This window comes from Pinus tabuliformis, chromosome J (genome assembly GCF_031772625.1).
Source record: "Pinus tabuliformis cultivar Carrire ecotype Pingquan chromosome J, CPIR1, whole genome shotgun sequence".
Lineage (NCBI taxonomy): Eukaryota > Viridiplantae > Streptophyta > Pinopsida > Pinales > Pinaceae > Pinus > Pinus tabuliformis.
Genome location: NC_142295.1, coordinates 962,036,048 through 962,059,344, shown reverse-complemented (window position 1 = coordinate 962,059,344; position 23,297 = coordinate 962,036,048). Strand labels below are relative to the sequence as shown.

General features: G+C 38.5%; 1 protein-coding gene across 4 annotated transcripts in view; it reads right to left on the bottom strand.

Moving 5' to 3' along the window:
- Positions 1 to 8,706, bottom strand: part of LOC149230020 (succinate dehydrogenase assembly factor 1, mitochondrial-like) — a 103,092-nt gene extending 94,386 nt beyond the window's left edge. For all 4 annotated transcript variants that reach the window (XR_016247982.1, XR_016247984.1, XR_016247985.1 and 1 more), the window contains exon 1: positions 8,289 to 8,706. Coding sequence is in view for 1 of the 4 variants with exons in the window: in XM_089378824.1 (XP_089234950.1) it covers positions 8,289 to 8,513 (225 nt within the window). In the remaining 3 variants the exon portion in view is untranslated. The remainder of the gene's footprint in view (positions 1 to 8,288) is intronic.
- Positions 8,707 to 23,297: the final 14,591 nt, after the last annotated feature.

Below are 23,297 nucleotides of genomic sequence, written 5' to 3'. Positions count from 1 at the left end.
AATAGTCTTTCATCCCTTGTTGTCCTGTCCTTTGCTTACTGTGGCTAGGGCAGAGATATCTGAACTCTCTTCTTGACTGCGGCTAGGTCTCCCTTCATGATTGCAGCTAGGGCTCCTTTGTGACTGCGGCTATGTCTCCTTCAAGACCTCTTTTTTCACCAAACCCAAACGAGTGGAGAGAGATCATAAGAGGTGTGTAACAAATGACTTGAGGCCTCCTCTATTTAAATGCAACGTTGAGGTTGAGCTGGGGGTAATTTGGTTGTTGGCCGACCTTGAAAAATTGTCAAATAATATAAATAAATTCATATATCCATAAATACATGTTGGAATCGAATGATCTTTAGATCAATCCTACACCTCTCAAAGAGAGGAATCCAAGAAAAATATCAGCTGCCATAAATAAGTTGACCCACATGGAGTTTGGCCCTAGTTGCCAATGTTAACACTCCCTCTCAACTAGGGAGAACTCCATCTGTCAGTCGGTACTATCTCTGCCATCAATGCACTGTTATGCTCTACTCTACTAAACTATGAAGAAGAAGTGATCGAAAATGTATCATACCATTCTCTACTAACCCGAAGTCAACCCCATATAAAGAGAGTGTCTCATATCACTCTTATTGATCCGAAATCAGTTCCAAATAAAGAGAGTGTTTCATACCACTCTTATTGATCCGAAATCAGTTCCAATTGATCCCAAATCAATATCGGTCATCCTAGCATAGGGAGTACGATAGTACACGATGCGTACATTGGTAGTACTATGGTCCCTATCCTCATTTCCCTACTCATTGACCAAATGATAGGTACTTCCCATGAGTCCCAGGCTGCATGGGTAGGATGTCTCAGTAGGAGAAGGATGAACCACTCATCCTGCCTACATGTCGCCATGGGGTATCTCAGTGGAAGGCTGAACCACTCACCCTGTACACAACAAATCACTAGGGGAAGGCTGAACCACTCACCCTATGATTGTGTCTCAGCAGGAGAAGGATGAACCACTCATCTTGCCTACATAGCAGACCACTAGGGGAAGGCTGAACCACTCACCCTATGGTTTCTCATCGCTCCAAGAAGTACCCCCAAGCCCCCCGGAGCTCCCAGAGCTCAATGTCCATATCATACAAGACCCTAAAGAGAGGGTCTCTCCACGACTCCTAGTCATTCTCAGAAACTCAAGAATTTGACCTTTCCCAAGGGCTTCATTAGAATATCGGCGACCTGCTCATCATCCCAATATGATGGAGCCTTATTGCTCCTCATTGTACCATATCCTACATAAAGTGGTACCCGATGTCTATGTGCTGGGAGCGATCATGAAATACAGGATTCTCTGATAATCGGATCTCACTCTGGTTGTCACAGAGGATCACAGTGGTATCCAGCACATGTCCAAATAACTCACTGAAGAGTTTCCTCAACCAGATAACTTTACAAGAGGCCATACTCGCAGCTATGTATTCGAACTCAGTGGTGCTCAAAGCAATCGACTTCTGCTTCCTACTCATCCAGAATATCGAAGCAGAACCCATAGATAAACAACACCCAGAAGTGCTCTTGCGATCCACCACACTGCCTACTCAGTCAGCATCAGAATAACCATGCAGCCTTATATTTCCAACAGTGTATCTCAGTTCACGAGTGATTGTGTCCCGAAGATATCTCACAAGATTCTTGGCACCAATCCAATGTGAATGATGAGGCTCAACCCTATATTGGCTCAACATGTTAACTGCAAAACATATATCCGAACAAGAGTTCACCAAGAACATCAGTGCTCCTATGAGTTAACAATACTCAGAAGCATTTCCCAATTCAGGTCCGGCAGCACTACTGCATAACTTCTTAAAGTTAAGCTTCATCTGGGTAGTCACAGGCTTGCAGTCCACCATTCCAAAATCGGAATCCAACTCCCTCTTACAATTGTAAATTAGAGGGTCTGCACCTGTCAGAAAGAGGTCATGCATATAAAGCACCAGTATGAGAGGTCTATCATTTTCAACCTTAAAGTAAAGGTTCGAATCGGCTTCACTCCTCGTGGTCTGCACCTGTCAAAAAGAGGTCATGCATATAAAGCACCAGTGTGAGAGGTCTATCATTTTCAACCTTAAAGTAAAGGTTCGGATCAACTTCACTCCTATTGAATCTCGACTTCATCAAATAGCCATCGATCCTCTCATACCAAGCCCGGGGTGTTTGCTTCAAACCATATAGAGCTTTCTTCAAAGTGCAAATATGAGATTGCTAGTCATGAACCTCAAACCCCTCAGGTTGTTCCACATCTGTGGTCTTGCTATTACTTCTAATTTTTCCCTCGGTATATCCCGGACATATACCTTCATGCTCTTCTTTGAACTTGGGCATCCCTATCACCATCTGTCTCATATCGGGTAGGGCCTTGTAATGAAGATGGGCAAACCTCCAATGCCATAGTTCAGATTGTAGAGATGTGTTACAAGACATGGTACCCAATGGACTTCCTACAACTTGATACAAAGTGCCAACCTTGAACCCAAGAGTAAAAGCATCTTTAAAATTTCTTTTCCAAACATGTACCTTTCCATCGATGAATGCCACCTTGTAACCTTTGTCTTTCATTGCCGAAATGGACACCAGGTTCTTCTTGAGATCAAGTACATAAAGAACTTCTTGTAAATGAATCGTGTTACCCTAATTCAATTGAAGGGTAACATTCCCTACACCCTTTACGGGATAGGTGGCATCATCTCCAAGAATAATCTCCAAGATTGTTTCCTTCTCTATCAAATTAGAGAGGGCTTCCTTGTATCTGGTGAAGTGCCTTGAAGCACCATTATCAATAAGCTAATTGCCCAAAGTGCCCGGAGGAGAGGTGGTGAAGAGGGTCGATATGAGGTAATACTCCTTCAGCTTCTAAAATAAAATTTGATTTGCATCACTAACCTTGAACATGCTGACCAACCTGTCATAGACCTCCTTGGAGGTGTTCAAATCGAAGATGTAGGCCAACAGACGCTTGTCAATAGAATCTTTGATAATCTTCTTTGCTTTGACTTCACCCATGGTGTACTTGTTCTTTGTAGTAGCCGATGCATTTGATGGAGGCCCAGGGATTTTACCCTTCACATAATCCAGCACTTCTTACTCTTCCAATGTCAAATCAAGAGACATCTTCCATCCATAATAGTCAGACTTTTCACGGAGCTTGCTTTCAGCGAAAAGTGGGATGAGGAACCCATTGGGCCTTTTATCCTTGTCCAACTCTCTTCAGTGATTGCTCTTTCACTCTTGCTTAGGCTTTGTCTTCACCTCAACTCTAATACCATGTTAATTTTTGGTATGTTCTATGCTTAAGAGCAATTTACTTCAATTTCTTAATTGGCCCAATATCAATATTCAGTTTAGCAATCACATTAGCATGATAGTAATATGCAAATAGAACATAAATATAAACAGTAGAAGACAAGCCAAGACAAGAGGACACAAGATATAGCACTAGCCAGGTACAAACCCCAATGTGGGGAACCCTTTATCAAATCTTCTTTAGTCTTCAATAGTTCAGCAGAGAGAGAGATGGTACAAATATAAAGCCTTGACCAGAGAAGTCAATGTTGGTCAAACAGGACATGATCTTTCTTTGAAGATCATCCAAATGGCACCAACAAGATGCTCATTAATCTGAGCCAAACAAGGATAAACTTTGACCCAATACATCTTCCAGAATGTTGTTGACTTCTTTCTACACTTGTTGTCACTGCTACACAGGTTAGGGCATCAATTTGCAGCACTCATTCTTCACACAGTCAACAATACAATCCTTCAAAGGTTGTGGTGTACCAAGGTGAGACTCCACCACTGCCACGATGTCCAAGTCTGGCTTGATTACTCTTAATGTAACCCTTAGAACAACCTTTGTTGTTGGCTATGGCCTGCGATCTAGCCTAGCAACAAGTTAGGCCTACAGTCCTCCATCAAACAGAACTCAACAACAACAACGTAGCAATATAAGTCCTACAGGAACTTGTCTTTGTTGTCAGCACTTACTAGCACCCAACTGTATACATAGGTTGATCTCATCTTAGCTTATAGGGCACATTACTTCACTTTATGATTGTGGCTTATACACCTTGCAAGCAGTGCTTGAGGCATGTCTTAGATGGCTTCTTTCACCACACTGTCACTTCTATCAAACCAAATTTCTATGTTGTCCCTTTTAGGCTTATTTGTACTTATGTCAACGTGGCTGCTTGGTAGGATTCCCAACAGACCACGTGGGTTCCTCCAAACCACTCCTAAAGGCTCCTACAAGTTGCCCATAAAACTGACCCAACACATACAAGATGCACTCCAAAATGTGTGCACTAGCTCACTGTTCTAGCGTATCTTGGTTGCCACAATTCTAGACTGATGAGGGCACCCAACCCCAATGCCTAACAACCCTCAAACTAACCCAGAATTGCTTCCCCTTACTGCGGCTGCCCTCCAGTAGGGTGTTGCCCTTCACACTACTCCTTTAGGGCAGTTTCAAGCCCAACGCATAGCCCTGTCTCCCAAAATAGTTGCAGCGTCCTATAGATCCTTCACCCTTCAACAAGGCTCTAAAACAATCCCCTCCCCTCGGCCTTCAAGACAGCACCTAGACCTCCTCAATGATGCCCAAAACAGTCTTCCATCCCTCGTTGTCCTGTCCTTTGCTTGTTGTGGCTAGGGCAGAGAAATCTAAACTCTCTTCTTGACTGCGGCTAGGTCTCCCTTCATGGCTGCAGATAGGGCTCATTTGTGACTGTGGCTATGTCTCCTTCAAGACCTCTTTTTCCACCAAACCCAAACGACTGGGGAGAGATCATAAGAGATGTGTGTAACAAATGACTTGAGGCCTCCTCTATTTAAATGCAATGTTGAGGTTGAGCTGGGTGTAATTTGGTTGTTGGCCGACCTTGACAAATTGTCAAATAATATAAATAAATTCATATCTCCATAAATACATGTCAGAATCGGATGACCTTTAGATCAATCCTACATCTCTCAAAGAGAGAAATCCAAGAAATATATTAGCTCCCATAAATAAGGTGACCCACATGGAGTTTGGCCCTAGTTGCCAATTTTAACAGACCTAGTGCACAAGGATTTAGGAAGCTTCTTGTGCACAAACATCTAGGAAAAGAGAGCAGGGTTTACAGAGCAAGTTAAGGAGGCAGCAAAGGAACAATTGCATGCTAGAGAGCCAAGATTGAGCAGTGATCAAGGCAAGCCGAGATCAATTGTATTAGCTGAGATTTGTGAGAAGAAGCAAAACGCTCTCTCAGAGACAAATTGATTTATAGTAGATCCAATTGCTCAAGAACAATCAATAAAAATACCACAACTAAGGAAGCAAGGTTTCCTTGTTGGGTTTCCAAAGTAAACAAGCATATCAATTTGTGTGATTGTGTTTTTATCTCTGAAGTTTATTTTGCTACTTATAAGTTGTTAAGAAACTCTATATCTTGGTGAAAGTAACATGGTATCAAAGAAAAAATTAGTTTAAAGACCAGCACTAGAATGACCATTTAATGGACAATGCAGATCAAGTGAAAGGCTTGCACTAGAATTTGAAGAGCAAAGCAATTCTTTGAATAGTGTATGGCATTCCAAAGACTAAGGTCAGATCATAGTTTAGAGGGAGCCTCGAACTTCTACTCATGGAAGAAGCAAATATAAGTGTTGTTGGAAGATAATGGGGTGCTCGAGTTTGTGAAGCAGCAAACAGTGCCACCTCAAGATGCCCAACAGTTGATCCACCATAACAAGAATGACACTGAGGCAAGGGGGGTCATTCTTGAGGGAATCAAAGACCATATTTTTCCTCATCTCCATTCATTGAACCAGTAGGGCCCAAAAATGTGAATTGGACTAGAACCTTGTTGAAAATGTAGCGATGTAAGGTCTTCTAGCTTGTGCCATTGCCAATGAAGACCACAAATTTTTCTCCCTAACATGAGTGTGAGTTCGTGAGATAAACTTCAATTGCGATGAGTTGATTTCTAATTTACTACACTGGTCATCATGTTTTCGTGTTGAAACTTATCAAGAACACTTCAGTGTCTTGATTTCTAGTTTACTAGACTGGTCATCATGTTTTCATGTTGAAACTTATCAAGAACACTTCAGTGTTTTTTTTCTCTTAGATTGACTAGAAAATTGGGGCATTAAGAATTGAAATACTATCCACTGCCACTATTGTTTTATTTTGTATTTAATAACAACCTTGAGGCAAATAAATAAATGTGCAACTTCAATCAAGTTTGGGAAATGAGAATGGATGCTTCTAATGAGAGGAATTAAGCATTCAAGGCAGGATCCATGATGAAATTGCCTTAGTAAATTGTATCCACCAAAAATACATTTTCTATATTGACTCTCAAGATGTGCCTTGGAGATGTGAGAGATTTTGTTAATGTGAACCAATTGAAAAGGATTGGCAGACTAGTGCCTTTGTTGCAAGTCCTTTTGTTGATTTATTTCCTTGGATTTTAGAACATATTTAAGCTTACAATTTTGTGAAATTGGGTTATATATTTTATTTTAGATGAATCATTACAAGTGCAAATAATCCATAAATGCACAACTCATTTAGCATCTTGGAATCTCTGGGTTGGGAAGCTGAGTTTCCATTTTGGTGTTTAATATCATGAATATTTTCTTTAATGTAAATACATCATGTTGTACACGTGTTCCCAAATACCATCAATCACCCATACTCTTAAAGGATTGGGATTGGTATTCTATGGTTGTTGTTTTCAAATATTTCTGCTCTTACTGTCTTTCTTCTTTGAGAAATGTCCCTAAGCCAAAACAAATGCAGCTTAAAATGTAACATGCTTCAACAAACTCAAGACTGATTTCATCTCTGCTTTAGGAAAGAGACGCCCTTGAGAGAATTTTGGTGTATCTAAAACAACCATGCCTTCGTCTTGACACATTTTGATTACTTTTCTTTTTCCGTGATTGATAAATGACCCCTTCATAAGAAAGTGGCCTACCTTTGGCTTAGGTGTCACAACAAATGGGTATCTATTATGCCAAATTCACCTAGGACATGCACAACATCTGTAAGCCATCAAGGTCACTGAGACTTCCAACCAGTCACAGATGCAGTAGTTAGCTCTGCTAACAGAACGAAAGTGGTAACTTCTATACCCGCGAGGTCTAGCAACTGAAGGTGTTTGAATTGACCATTATAAGCCTGATGATTATTTTGTTTATGGATTGGGGTGCAAAAAATGGCATATGGTTAAGCTCTGTTCAAGAAACTGAGCTCATAAATCAATTGGGTTTCCTTGAACTAAATGCCTCTTCTAAAGATAGCATGCTTGATATTTGAATGCTAAATAAATGAAGTGTAGATAATGCAACAGTCGCAGATCAGCATTTCCATTGAGATAATAAAAATAAAGTAGAAAGATATATTCCACGTGTTCCAGCCACCCAAATAAAATATTATGGAGTCAGTGTTGTATATGATAATCAGAGGGATAAATTCAGGAACATTATCATTTTCCATTTCCTTTATCACTGATTAACAATATCCAATTTACATTGACTTTTTACGAACCCCTTGAAAACAAGGGCACTCACTCAAATATAAAACTATTTGTGGTTTTGTAAACCTAAATTTTCAATTTCCAACAAAACCAATCAGGATAACCAATTACAAAAAGAATTCATTGGAACAAAATAAAAAGAAATAAATAAATATGTTATAGCTTTGTAGTTATCCTCAGCATATTTAAAAGGATGATGTCCAGGGCATTGCCCACTTCAGAAGATAATAAAAATTCAAATCGCCTCTAGGACAATTTTATTAACTTCGGTATGTTTAGGGCCAATGAGTTTCACATTCAATCTTGATTAAAATGAACGAAATTTGATATACATCATGGCCTAAAATTGCGCTTTAGGGCTATTGACAACCATCATGGCCTAAAATTGCGGTTTACCGCTATTGACAACCATCATGGCCTAAAATTGCCGTTTACGGCTCATGGCCTAAAATTACGGTTTAGGGTTATTGACAACCAGGCCTAAAATTAGGCCTTCAGATATATAGGCATACATAAAGACCTGAGGTTAGGGTTAGGGTTCGATCCTTCATGCAGAATCGGATTTTAGCGAGAACCTTGATCTGCCCCTCGGAACCCGCCATGCTAATACAACTTTCTCTCTAAGGAACCCCAAATCCAAAACACTGAAAACCCTAGACCAGCTGCAGTTTACACCAAATCAAATGCAATCACCGAGAAAATATAAAACAAAAATCATCTGACCTCAACAACCGATAAACCTACAGTGGCGGTCTTCAAGAGCTCAAAATGCTTGTTGCCTCTACAGAGCAAATACTCGATGTAGGTGATATCCTTTTTACCTAAGGACTTTGCATTCTTTCTGAACTCTGCTGATACAATTTGCTCTACTCTGCATCGCTCGGGGAAATCTTTGGATCGGGCTGCTCGCAAGAATCCTCTGTATAAACTCAAAACCTGCCTTTGCATTCCCTAGAGCCTTTGCGCAGGCGCCATCAATTACAGATTCTATAAATTCTGGTGGCGAAGGCTAGAAGCTCTGTAAAACCAGCCACCTACCAAGATTTCATTAAAGCCGAGAGAGGAATTGGGATACCTACCGAGTTTTCATTAAATCTCAGCGAGGATGGGGATCAATACGAGATAATGGTTAAATACACATAATGTCGGTCGGTTCTAATTCTTTCATAGTTATTTTATTTATTATTTTGTAATGTCTTTTTTAAGTCAAGATAAATATTTATTAAAAAATATCATTATATTTATTATTTGAAGAAGGATTAATTATTTTTTTAGATTTTTGTATATTAGTTAAAAAATTATTTATTAAACCTCGAATTAGGGTGTCTAGATGGTAGAGAGATGCATTAATTGTCCTTGTAATTAATGTGTTCAAAGCATTCGCTTTGAGGGAACAATAGTGCCTCGAGCCAGCCCCCTGGTTTGTCCACAATCTAAGAGATCGAAATGGTGGCAAACTCCTTTCGACTCAGTATTTATGGCCCATCAAGTTATGGTACACACATCCACTTGATAGCAGTAATGGTTTGCCTATAGAGAATGTTAAGACTGCCATAAGCATGGGCAACAAAAGGTAGAAACATTGGTTATAGCATCCCTTCGCAGTCGTTATGGTAAGTGAGTGTGGTAGACCTCATCGGGGAAGCAGAAACAGAGGCAAGTTGCCTCTCCCCACTTGGCATAACTAGGGCACTGAACAATTTCTTGAGAGGAAAACTCGAACAAATTCTTCTTCTTATAGAGACTTCAATTGACAAATACCAAGACCAAGACCCTTGACCTATTTGTCACTCCAATACCAAGACACAAAGCTTCCTCTTCCTTCTTGAGTCAACGAAAGTCAAATTCCTTGTTCCTTCCTCCTTCACAAAAACCTCGGCTTCCTCTTTGCTATTTCAGACCTACAATTTCTCGGCCATAATTCAGAAACCCTCAGCACATGAGAATGATCAACTTTGGCTCTTGATTATCCTCGCTCTAGAAGCAGACTTCTTCTTGACACTTTGGCTTGAGGCCTTCCTTGTTCTTCACCCAAAATTTGTCTTCACAATGTGACTATGGTAACTCGCTCTTCTTGCAATAGGCAACAGCAGATTCTCGCACGTGTGGAGTGTACCTAGCCCAAAACAGACCCAAAAATAGCACCAAAGATTTCGCTCTTCTTTTCCCCTTTCTTCATTAGTTATGAGGCTTCCTTTCAGTGATTCTCACACTTTTGCGTATTTCAGAGCATGATCGAATTGCATATCTCTAAAATGAGGTTGAGCTACCTATTTATAGTTGTTTCCCAATCAAATTAGGCCGACTTGAGCGAGAGTGAGCCAACATGTCTTTTGGAGGAGATCATTTATTCCATCTTGTAGCCGACTTGTAGGAGGTGTCTTTGCTTGGTCTTGGAGGGCCTTCTTATACATTGAATGACTCATGCAAAAATGCAACATGCCTATGAAGGGTCCTTCATACATGACCTTGACTCAAATTGACTTTTATGAATAGATGACAAAACCTAAAGGTTCACAATGGGAACCTTAACTAAAATAAAATTCCTTGATCATGAAACCCATGATTCAGGTACTACAAAAATAATTTGATTTTCTTATTTTAATCAATTACATAAATCACAATTTCCACACATCATTATGAAGACTAAACCTAGTTACACTTTTCAACACTCCCTCTTAACTAGGGAGGTATTCATAATGGTACTTGGTCATTCTCAATCTGACGAATTCTCATAAGAAGAGTCAGATTGGCAACCCATCTGTTTAGCATCATATCGACTAGCATTGTCACATAGCAAGGCCTTGACTAATAACTCTATCTCTGCACAAGATCATATCACAATGTTGGTAAGACCAATGATGTATAGACACCCTCATCATTGTCTCTCTTGGAACATACTCCACCCGGGTTCTCAAAGTGTGTTCCACCCGGACTATTCTTATCTTGGATTCCCAATCCTCAAAAACTATCAGTCCTCTATGACTACTTTTGTCTTGGATGCCCTAACACATCCTCAAAGAGCATCGGATGCCAGATGTTTACCTAATCCTCCATTTTGTCTTCCCAAGTGAAGATAAGAATGATGTGTCTATCTCTCCCTCTTAATTAGGGAGAACATATCTATTCCAACAAAGGAATGTAGTCATTACTACGGAAGGAATCTACTCATTCCTACGAAAGGAATGTACTCATTCCTATGGAAGGAATGTACCTAAGCTCCCTCTTGGCTTAGGAGTTTTGCTTCCAAGTTTCTTCCAAGTAAGAAACTTGTTTCCAGGCTCCCTCTTAATTAGGGACCTACAACAACTCCTCGAGTGGAGATGATGGGACAACCAGTTGCTTGAAGAACTCCTCCTCACGATGTCATGAACTTATTTTCATTATCAAGGAGTCTTCATACTTGGGACTTCTTCATAGGGCACTGACCATCCATCACTTTCATCCATGAGTCACCCATGTCGTGATCGGAAAGTGATCCATCATGCCATGTTGCCTTCTTCATACCATGTTTCCTTAAGGATCTTTCATCCTACTACATGTGCATCGATGGTGGAAGACATCCATAGATCTTCCCTCAGCAACCTTGCATAAGCCCATCAAGATATTTGTTCAAAAATAAAGAAATGAACATTAAATCAAAATTACCTTTGTGATAGTCTTTCATTATGACATCTTTTAGTTTGCATCAGCATCCTGCATACATATCGACACATATACCATATATATCTATATAGTGAAGGGTCTCTTTCTTTTTCAGACTCCATCAGGGTCTTGATATCTTTCATGGAGATATTTAGTTAAATCTTCTTGGTCTTTGGATGTTGATTGTCTTTTCCATGGTCGCATATCTCACTATCTCTTCCTTCATTTATTCACACATTTCATTCCCATGAACTTCAAATCAGAGTTCCTTCAATTAATGTCAACCACTTCATATTTCATACGAGGACATATTATGTTGATTTCATCTAGACAATGTGTGACTCAAGCTTTCCAACATCCTTTTAAAGGATAAGATCATTTTCTTTTGATCATGCTCTCAAGATAGAGCATTGATCATTGTTACCTGCAACCATATGACATGACTCTTCAATATCGAATACAAGCATACATATCTCATTTTCCTTTGGGTCATCCAAACATCCTGCAACAGTTTCCTTTATTGAAAAGAGCTTCAATCCCTTGATTTTATTCACCTTTTATGTCATCATACCATCATCATGTGAATTCCACAAGTTTTGAATTCTTGATGAATCACTTGCTTCCCTTCTTGATCGGCAAACTTTTCGATGAAGATTCCATCAGAGAATCTTGAGGATCTAGAGTATCCCCATCCAACAGATATTTCCTTTTCATAGATGTATGATGAACCTAGTACTGGATGACCTTTTTCTTTCTTTTCCATAAGTGCCACTTATGTTTCCAATGAGATTCCCAAGAGCTATATCCTTCATAGTTGACTACCATAGATTTCAATTTCAACCATCTTTCATGATGTTCCAAGCTCTTGCTTTCAATGCTTCTATTGTTCCATGATGCATCCCATCATTTTTCTTAGTTAATCATGATAGCCATATCTTATAACAAAAGACTTAGGAACTTGAAAAAGAACTTAGGTGAGGAAGACTATCTCATTCATAGTAGAGATCTTACTCTTTCTTGGACTTCTTCTTTTCAGCTTCCTCCACTTCTTCAGTGATATTGGCTTCTTCTCTACCTCTTTTGTTATTGTCCTTCTTGATCTTATGACAATCTCTTTTGTAGTGCCCATATTCTTGACACCCATAGCATTGAATCTTAGCCATGTTCCTTTTCTTTTTCCGAGAACCATACTTTCCAAATTTTCCCTTTCTTCTTGTCATTGTAGCGTAAGCTTGATTTTGCTCACCTGCTCCCACATCATATTTGGCTTTAAGTCTAGATTCTTGAATCTTGCATGGTGACCATAGATCCTGGAATGGATTAGCTTCTTTCTTCCCATAAATACTTGAAGTAAAGTTACCCCACTCCTCCGGTAGTGCATTTAGTACAACTGTAGTCATTTCTCTATCAGACATGACTTCTCCGAGATCTTGAAGTTGATCTCAAATCTCATATATCCTCTTAAAGTATGAGGCTATTCCATCTTCCTTTGAAATCTTCATCTTTTAGAGTTCTTGCCTTAATGAGATGACTTCTCCAGCGGTGCTTATGGAATACAACTCTACCAGTTTGTCATAGATTTCTTTTGAAGTTTCAAGTTTGGATACATATAGGATGAGGGGATCCTTGATGGATATTATGAGAATCCTTTGAGCCCTAACTTCCGCTTTCATATACAATGCAAGAGATTGACCACCTTCCTTTCCTGGATTTGTGATAGATCCTTTGACATATTTTATCACCTCATTTTCAATGAGATTCATATTTATCCTTTTCTTCCATGCAAGATAGTTTGAAGCCCCAACCAATTTGTTGCTTTCCTTGCAAAAAGACATTTTGATAGATTCAAATGTGGACATAAATATACTTACTTGATAGGATGCTCCTTCTTCTTGTTGCTTCCTTGATGTTGATGATGATATAGAGGATAAAAAATTCTCCTTGATAAAGGTATTTTTATTCAAGAATGATCCTTGATCCCACAAAGAGTGAGATCTATTTGGATCCTTTAATAGTGATGTCTTTGTTGATGAAGATCAATGATGACTTTTTGGTGATGTATTCAATGGTAAGGACCTTGGTTCAATGAGAGAGAGATCGCCTTATAATCTTGATGACAACGCCTTTTGATATAGCTTCCTCTGGATGAATAGTCTTCAAGACACTTCAACTTCAAACTGATTGAGAGCGGATCCCAAAAATGCTTCTTTGAGCTAGGGTTTTTACTTTCTTCAAGATGATTATTTGATCTTGATCTTGAAGTGCTTCTATTAGATGAATCTCTTCAACATGAGGATTCCAAGACTTCTTGTTGGTGTAGACTTTCTTTGATCTAGGGTTATGATGCTTCCTTTGTAGATCTTGACTTCAAGATGATCTTTTCTTTGATGCCTTCCTAGAGATTTGATCCGTGAGTGTTCCTTGATAAGATACCCTTCCTTGACTTAGTCAGCTTAGCTCTAATACCATGTTGAGAAAATCTAGGGTAGAGAGATTAAGTGATTTCTCTTCTTTAGATAATTTCTTGTGAATGCTTTTTACTTCTTATATTAGGAACTTCTTTTACTTAATTTAGTATAGTGTTATTCTTCATCAAACAACTACCAATGCATCAAGCATAAAGAGACAAGAGAAACAAAATATAGGCTACCATTTGGGGCCAAAACCTCTCCCACTTGAGAGGAAAACCCGAGCAAATTCTTCTTCTTATAGATACTTTAATTGATGAATACCAAGACCAAGACCCTTGACCTATTTTCCATTCCAATACCAATACACAAAGCTTCCTTTTCCTTCTTGAGTCAACGAAAGTCAAATTCCTTGTTCCTTCGTCCTTCACGGCAACCTCGGCTTCCTCTTCTCTATTTCAGACCTGCAATTTCTCGGTCCTAATTCAAAAACCCTCAGCACATGAGAATGATCAACTTTGGCTCTTAATTATCCTTGCTCTAGAAGCGGACTTCTTCTTGACACTTCAACTTGAGACCTTCCTTGTTCTTCACCCAAAAACTGTCTGCACAATGTGACTGTGGTAACTCGCTCTTCCTGCAGTAGACAACATCAAATTCTCACACATGTGGAGTGTACCTAGCCCCAAACAAACCCAAAAATAGCACCAAAGACTTTGCTCTTCTTTTTCCCTTTCTTCGTTGGTTATGAGGCTTCCTTTCAGTGATTCTTGCACTTCTGCTTATTTCAAACCATGACCGAATTGCATATCTATGAAACGAGGATGAGCTGCCTATTTATAGTTGTTTCCCAGTCGAATTAGGCTGACTTAAGGGAGAGTGAGCTGACATGTCTTTTGGAGGAGATCATTTATTCCATCTTGTAGTCAACTTGTAGAAGGTGTCTTTGCTTGGTCTCTGAGGGCCTTCTTATACATTTAATGACTCATGCAAAAATGTAACATTCCCAAGAAGGGTCCTTCATACATGACATTGACTCAAATTAACTTTTATGACTAGATGACAAAACCTAAAGGTTCACAATGGGAACTTTAACTAAAATAAAATTCCTTGATCATGAAACCCATGATTCAAGTACTACAAAAATAATTATATTTTCTTATTATCATCAATTACATCAAATCACAATTTACACATGTCATTATGAAGACTAAATCTAGTTACACTTTTCAACAGTTGCACTACGAGCCATTGTTGAAAATGTAGCAAGAAAGTCTCAGTTTTGATTTTTGCCTTAATCAAATTAAGGAAATTTGGAATTCGACATCAATAGACAACTTGGAGGAGTTAACTGAGGTGACGTGGCTTTTGTCACTCAATTAAGAACACTCAATTCTAGTTAATGAGTTGAAGTTCATTTTACTTGAGTTGATTCCTATTTTATAGGAGTCTAGCTCAATTCATTCGAGTCAGGGGCATGAAGTTCAATTATATGTAGTGATTCCTCAATTTTAGGAGCTTAGGTTGAGTTAATTTCAGTTGTAATCAATTAAACTAGTTCTCATTGTTAATAGAACTAGTTGGTTGTCAATTAAGTGGTGGGACATCAACCTAACTCAGTGATCATCTAGTTAATAGATCAATAGTCTAATAATTAGCTCATGCACGCAAAGAATATGAGTTGCCCAGTCATGGTGGAGTTTCCAAGGCAGTTAACCAACCATTGTAAACTATTTGAGTGTATGGGTGTTGCATGAGGTCAGGTCGACCATCCTTGGGAATTGTGCAATGAATTAGAGGAATTTCTTATTTAATAGGGGCTCAATTACTCAGGAATTGTGCAAGAAAATAGGGGATCAAGCATAAGCAAAAATTGACTAAGTTTGGGTCAGAGCTTCTCCGTGAGCAGAGAGATATGTTATTCACTTGCAGGTTGTGCTCAGTTGAGTAAAGCAATTGCAATACATATTTATTCATCAGATTAATGTGAGCAGGCATTGGGGTTTTTAGCAATTTGCTTTCCCTAGGAAAAATATTATTTGCATGTGTGTGATTTCTTATTGCATGTCTCAATTTTTTTGTTCTAAATTGTGAATTAACTTCTGCAGAGCAGTAGAGTAGGTTTGTGTCTTGTGGTTTTGATTAAAACTTCATGAGCAGTTGAAAATATACACCATAATTTCTACATGGTATCAGAGTTGGATTCACATTAGAAACTAGTCATTAAAGTCCTCATGTATAATGATCATTGAAAAACTAATGAGCTATTAGGAGGTAGAGTTATGGAGCCCTAGTTCAAGGCAAATCCAAAAGACCCCATGTGTAGACTTCTTAATGGATCTAGAAGCTTGCTAGTATTTGTGGGCCAATGTTTAGTGACACAAAAAGGAGTTGTGATCATTGATATTGGTAGATTGATGAGTAGCGATATTTCCCACAAGGAAATCAAAAATCAAAGGGAGTCTAATTTATGAGGGAGCAACCCTATGGAAGCTAGTACTTCAAGATCTGGGGAGATCATACTCATTATTGCAGTGTTTGTAGCAGCAGTGTGGAAGCAACAATAGAGCAGTAGCAACAATAATATGAGTAGATCAGATTTCGCTATGCATGCAGCTATACCTCTAGGTGTGAGGTGGGGCGATGTAGAGCCATAGTCCAAGAGTTGCAAAAATTTGGGTAGGGTCCATTGAGGCATTCTCCTGGTGGATCATTACCTTGTTATGGGGGCCCACAATATTTAGTAGTAAGAGGATTAGTGTCAGTTAGATACTGAGGAGTGTAGAGGAGTGTTCACAACAGAGCAAGAGGCTCAGTAGCAGAGTCAACAACAACATAGTTTTCTTAGTAGACAGTTGCAGACACAGTTGATTCAATTTTTTATTCATGCTTCTCAGCTGCAAATGTTGCAGTGACAACAACAACAGTGAGAGGTGTTTCATGCAGTACATTCCGCAGGTGCAAGATAGCGGTGGTTGATAATTCCTTTATTGCTGAGAGGGAGTGTTGAAAATGTAGCAAGAAAGTCTCAATTTTGATTTTTGCCTTAATCAAATTGAGGAAATTCGAAATACCACATCAATAGACAACTTGGAGGAGTTAATTGAGGTGACATGGCTCTTGTCACTTAGTTAAGAACACTCAATCCGAGTTAATGAGTTGAAGTTCAGTGTAATTGAGTTGACTCCTAATTTATAGGAGTCTAGCTCAGTTAATTCAAGTTAGGGGCATGAAGTTCAGTTGTATGTTGTGATTCTTAAATTTTAGGAGCCTAGGTTGAGTTAATTTCAGTTGTAACCAATTAAACTAGTTCTAATTATTAATATAACTAGTTGGTAGTCAGTTAAGTAGTGGAACATCAGTCTAACTCAGTGATCATCTAATTAACTGATCAGCCAGCTAATAATTAGCTCATGCATACAAAGAATATGAGTTGCCCAGTTGTGGTGGAGTTTCCAAGGCAATTAACCAACATTTGCAGACTAGTTGAGTGTACGAGTATTGCATGAGAGCAGGTTGACCATCCTTGGGAATTGCCAATGAATTAGAGGAATTTCCTATTTAATAGAGGCTCAATTACTCAGGAATTGTGTAAGAAAATAAGGGCTCAAGCAAAGGAAAATTTTGACTAAGTTTGGGTCAGAGCTTCTAAGTGAGTAGAGAGATAGGTTATTCACTTGTAGGTTGTGCTCAATTGAGCAAAGCAATTGTAACACATCTTTATTCATCATATTAATGCAAGCAGGCATTGGGGTTTTTAGCAGTTTTCTTTCCTCGAGAAAATTTTATTTGCATGTGTGTGATTTCTTATTGCATGCCTGAAATTTTTGTTCTAAAATGTGAATTAACTTCCGCAGAGTAGTAGATTAGGTTTATGTCCTGTGATTTTGATTAAAACTTCATGAGCAATTGCAAATCTATACCATAATTTCTACAGCCATCGTTAGTGCTCTAGGGATTTAACTCCAACATACTTGCTCATCTGCAAACAACTCCTTTTCACAAAGCTTTATGGATTCTACCTTGCAAGATACTAGACCCTGCAGGAAACATACACGTCACATTGAGGGACAATCCTCATTTAGGCCTCGATAATAGTGTAATACCATGGAGAACATTCTTGTGGATCCTAGAACATCTTGTAGTAAGGAAGCTCATACTGGTTTCCCAAGCTTTGTCACCCATTCTCTACCTATAATGCATCAACCGTTAGATGGGCACTCTTTTTTAGTAATGCACCATCCACCAGTTGGGCACCCTCGGCCAACTAAGCACCCTCCACCTAATGATGAGGACTACTATAGAACAACACTAGTGGAATGGTAAGATCCTCCTGAGCTTAAGTAGGGTAAGGATAACCCCAACAAGTAACACTTAACATTGCTTAGTCTTCCATTGTGACTCGAGTCATTTTGAGGCTTCTACCCTTCTGCTATTTTTTTTATGATATAAACTATTTGGGTGGTCATTTGGTTTTCTTCACAAAGGCAGGTGGTCCTACCTACCACAATTTTGTGATAACTAGCCTCTTTTGCTTCTAGCACAATCTTGTATCTGGCTAGCCAAATGCCTCAAAACATGTAATCTTCGTACATTTTTTGTAATACAACTATCTTAGGGAAGTAATGGAATTGAAGATTTGAGAGTGAGAATCTAGGGTATTCTAGTGGTTGTTGTTCGTCCCCTTTGTGTTGATCATTTTTGCTGTGCATTGGAGTTTCATTTGTGGTTAAGTGCAGATTTTTTCAGTCTTCATGATACCTTTGGAGTTTTTTTCCATTGAATCGGGGTTTGTCTTGATTTTCAGCTAGCTCAGTTTGCTATTATCTTGGCAATTATTTTCTTGTTCCATGTGTTCCCAGCTCATTGGGGTCTTTCCTGTTGCTAGACTATGATCTAGTGGTGTTTCTCTAGTTCTTGAGTGGTTGAGATCATTGCTTGTTCAATGGGTCTCCAAAGTAGATTTGTTGAAAAGGTGGAATCAATTCCCTCTCTTGATTTGGAATTTTCTCCTCTGCGAAGAAGAATGTGACTATATTGAAAGAAAGATGGTTGATTGGAAGGTTCATTGGCACTTTCCCTAGCTATAATTATGTTTTAGAACGGGTCTTTGTTAATTGGGTAAATCACGAGCTCGTTGGTATTTTCTATCATGGAAGTAATTATTATTCTTTTCTTTTTAAAACAAGGAGGATAGACATCAAATCTACAAATATTGACCTTTTTTCATGGGCACTAGAGGAATGTTTCTCACCCATTGGTCTCTAGATTTCAACCCCATGAAAATTTCTTCTACACCAGTGTGGATTAGATTGTCATATATTCCCCTTCTTTTCTAGGGTGAAGGTATTTTCAAGGCTATAGGATATAAATTGTGTTGATTTATTTCTAGTGACATGGATAAGGAGAATAACTTCTCTTGTGCCATAATTTATGTTGAAATGGATTTTTCAAAGGGACTTCCTGAGGTTATTCAGCTTAACTTGGATAGTCGATCCCATCTTCAGACCCTAGTTTATGAACAAGTTCCTTTAAATGTAATTATTTTCATGAGTATGGGCACTTTGTAAAAAATTGTCCTAAGGCTCCAACTTCTCAACTTTCTTCTAATCCTCTATCATTTTCTCATAGAAATGATGAGCAAGGAGCATTCAAACTAGTTAAAAGGAAACACAAGAAGCAAATGACTAAGAGGTAGCATGCTAACAAGCCTAAACATCCTTTCTTTAGCAGTAGATATGAAGTTTTGAAGTCTCAAGTGGCAGAAGTTATGGGTGATGAGGCCTAATTTGATAAACCATTCATAAATCAAGTGTCTCCAAAGAATATTAATTCATCTGTCGAGGAAAAGTCTTTATCCGAGGATACTGACAAAATCCCTATAGAAAAGAAAGAAGAATAAGTTGGAACGAAGGATGAGGAGGAAATTAAACCCCCCATCTTCTTCTCCTTCCTATTTAGATGTGCTAAAAAATAATATGCATTATTCCACTCCTTTAGCTAGAACTAGGAAAAATCGAAACAAGAAAGCCCCGAAATCTGGTGTCAAAAACTCTCTTGCCTCCCATGGGTCTAGCAATGGGTCGATTTCTCTCAAATGTTAGAAATGTTTTGTTCTTACATCATCCTATGCCAACAATTTGTAATAATCTACTCATGTTCTTAAGAAACAATAGGTGCAAGCTTTAGAAGGTATAACATTGGATCTTTGCCACCCTTTTTTTTAGGCAAAGTAAAGGTTTTAGTTCCTTTATTTTTAGATTCATGCAAATCCTGTCAAACCTTTACACAACCATGCTCTGATACCAAATTTGATCCAAAAAACAAAAGTGAAGGTATTACTAAACAATTTGCAAGTTAGTTTATGTCTCTTTGCGCAACAAATCATAATTTCAAAAATACATAAACGAAAGTAAATTGCAGGAAATTACAAAACAAAGAGGATAAAAACACAACATAGACAAGCCACAACTTGATAACGAAGTTTACCCATCTTTGGCTACATATCCTAGTCTAACTTCCAGTGGTGACCGCTTTATTAAAATGTTCAAGTGCTTAATACATCAATTTACCAGCTTCAGACTGAAAAACTAACACTTCCATGTTGTTCAAAATGCTAAAAAACCCCCCATGTAGGTTCTCTCGGAGCTCAAAAAGGCTTAAAAATGAGCAAAATACCCCCCTTACAACATAGGACTATTAAACAACTCTACAAAAAGGCTTTGTTCTGCAAAAGATTCAACAATATGGGCTCGTATCCCGACTAGTTTGGTGCAAGCATTGTTATGGCATTGGTCATGGGTTTGAATAGCTAAACGTGTCGGTGGTTGTGTTGAATATTGTTTATATTAAATAATACAAAATTATAACCATCGAGCGGTTTGCGCACTAGTCATATTTGGCGATCCACCATTGGTGATTAGCACCAGTCGTCAGCCCTGCCTCTAGTCACGTGCCACCATATAACCCTTGGTGTAACACCTATTCACATTGGTGTTGAACCATAGCTTCGAGCATATTCTGATGGCTCTAGGCATGTGGAATCCCATACAACCAAGCACGTTATTGTTTATGCCACCTCTTCCTATAGCACCTATCGTTGGTCACGTATATGCCATATAACCAAGCGTTAGAGTTGTCAAGCGTTTTATTGCAAACCTTCAATTATTATGATAATAAATTAAAACATCTGCCCGTCGTTTAATAAGCCATAACATATCCCTATTGGTCGAACGTTGGTTTCATAGAAAGAAGGCCAATGGTTCAAATCCTTCGGAGGCCAGTTCGACCAAGAAATGTTGGCATGAAATTTGAGGCCACTTAGTGGCCTTTCATAGGGCCATGTGGTGCCCTCTAATTGGCCCACCTCAATACCGTATTGCAAATGTCAGTGCCATGTACCCTTGTGCAATTGGCCTATCTGCCTATCCATACCACCAACCATCAATTACCACGTCAGCGTATGGACTGCAACGCCAACATTCGTACCCTGCACTGTCAACCCTGTAGGTTTACTCTTTTACTGTTTGGAAAAAACTTCAAAATGCCATAACTTGCTCATACGGTGTCAGATTGACACGATTCAAGCATCATTGGAATCAAAGTGATGATCTCTACAACTTGGCGCTAGTTTCAGGAGAATATGAGCACTTTGATTTTTGAGCATTTTCTAGATCCCTTGGATCACTCCTCCCCACTAAAAGCTTTTGGACCACCAAAAGTTTGTTCTTACTCAGCAAGTAAGTGAGGGTACAACTCCCTCACTTTCCCGATCTCTATCCATTGTGCTTTAATTATATTGGTACCTTTGAGCCCCACACGAAGATATTCCACATTACCTCTGTGTGAAGTTATTATTCTCCTATCAAGAATGGTAGCTTCTTGCAGTTCATCTAAGTATTCAAGAGAAAATTATTATATAGATGGAATTTGAACATTATCTTCTTGATCAACGATCATAAGAGGTTCATACAACCTCAAGTTTTCCACATTCACAACAGAATAAATTTGCATGTAAGGTGGCAAATCTAATCGAAAAGCATTATTAACAATCTTTTCCACAATCTTGAAAGGACCATACCTGATTGGTTTTAGCTTTTTACCTCCACCTTGTAGTATTTCCTTGCTGATATACAACCATACTTGATCTCCAAATTGAAGATAATAATTAACTCGTTACTTATCATGCCTAGCTTTGTACCTGACCTGACTATTTTCCAATTGTCCCTGTATTGTGTGATGCATCAATTGGATTTGTTCAATGAATCACTTGGCTTTATCCACATCACTATGTCCATCCACTCCAATATCCTTGCCAAATATAAATTCCAAAGGATACTTTGGAAAATATCCAATACATTCTTCGAATGGAGATGTCTAAGTTGATGAATGCTTGGCTCGATTGTATCCATGTTGGATACAATGTAAATGTTCATCCCAAAGTTTATGATGCTTACCACAATATCCACGTAGTAGATGCACTACTGTCTTGTTCACTACCTATGTTCGACTATTAGTTCATGGATGAAAGGTTGTGCTCTTTTTCAATTTTGCATCCATGAGTTCCCAAAAACTTGACCAAAACTTCCCAATAAATCGAGAATCTCGATAAGATATAATAGAAGTGGGTAAGCCAAAGTATACACTCTGAAAGAACATTTGTGTAGTTTGTTCATTTGTTACCTATTTCTTACAAGGCATCAAAACACACATTTTGCTTAATTGATCCACCACAACATACAAATAATCATGACCTTTTCTAGACATAAGTAATCCTCCTACAAAATCCATAGAAATCCTTTCCCAAGGATAACCAGGAATAGGAAGTGGAGTATACAAACCCAATTTCCTGATACTTAGCTTACTAGTAGCGCACTTAAAACATCCTCTTACATATCTTGACACAATTTCATTCATACGAGGCCAATAATAATACCTTTGCAGTTGAGCAATTGTTTTACCTACACCAAAGTGACCAACAATAAGAGAAGTGTGGGCTTCTCTTATTACATTAACTCTTTCACCTTGTGGAACACACATCTTGCCAAGATTATATAATAACTTGTTATGAACATGATAATCCAACTCTTCAACATGATTGCCTTAACATAAAGTCGCATATACATCTTTAATGTCTTCATCTTGAGCATATTGTTCAATATAGCTTTCATGCATGGCCAAATTATGCTTAAGAATGGTAGATGCATTGACTCTAGGTTTGGATAACATATCTGCAACTTTATTATAAATTCCTTTATTATACCTGATGACCAAATGAAATTGTTGTAAAAATCCCATCCACCTAAAATGCCTTGCTTGTTGTAGCTTAGTTTGCAATTGAATATATTGCAAAGGTTGATAGTCAATATGAATAATTATTTCTTTACCCATCAAATAGTGTTTCCATTCCTTCACACATTGAACTAGAGCATACAACTCCTTATCATAGGTTGGATAGTTAATTACTACATTAGAAAAAGTCTCATAATGATAACATATTGGCTTACCATGCTGCATCAACACTACTCCCATTGCATATCTAGTTGCACCAATCTGAATTTCAAATGGTTGTTTGAGATTTGGAAGTGCTAGAACCGGTGTTGTGTTGATCCTCTATTTTAATGCATCAAAGGATTTCTGTTGTTTGCCTCCCCACTGAAAGACTTGTTTCACACTTGTC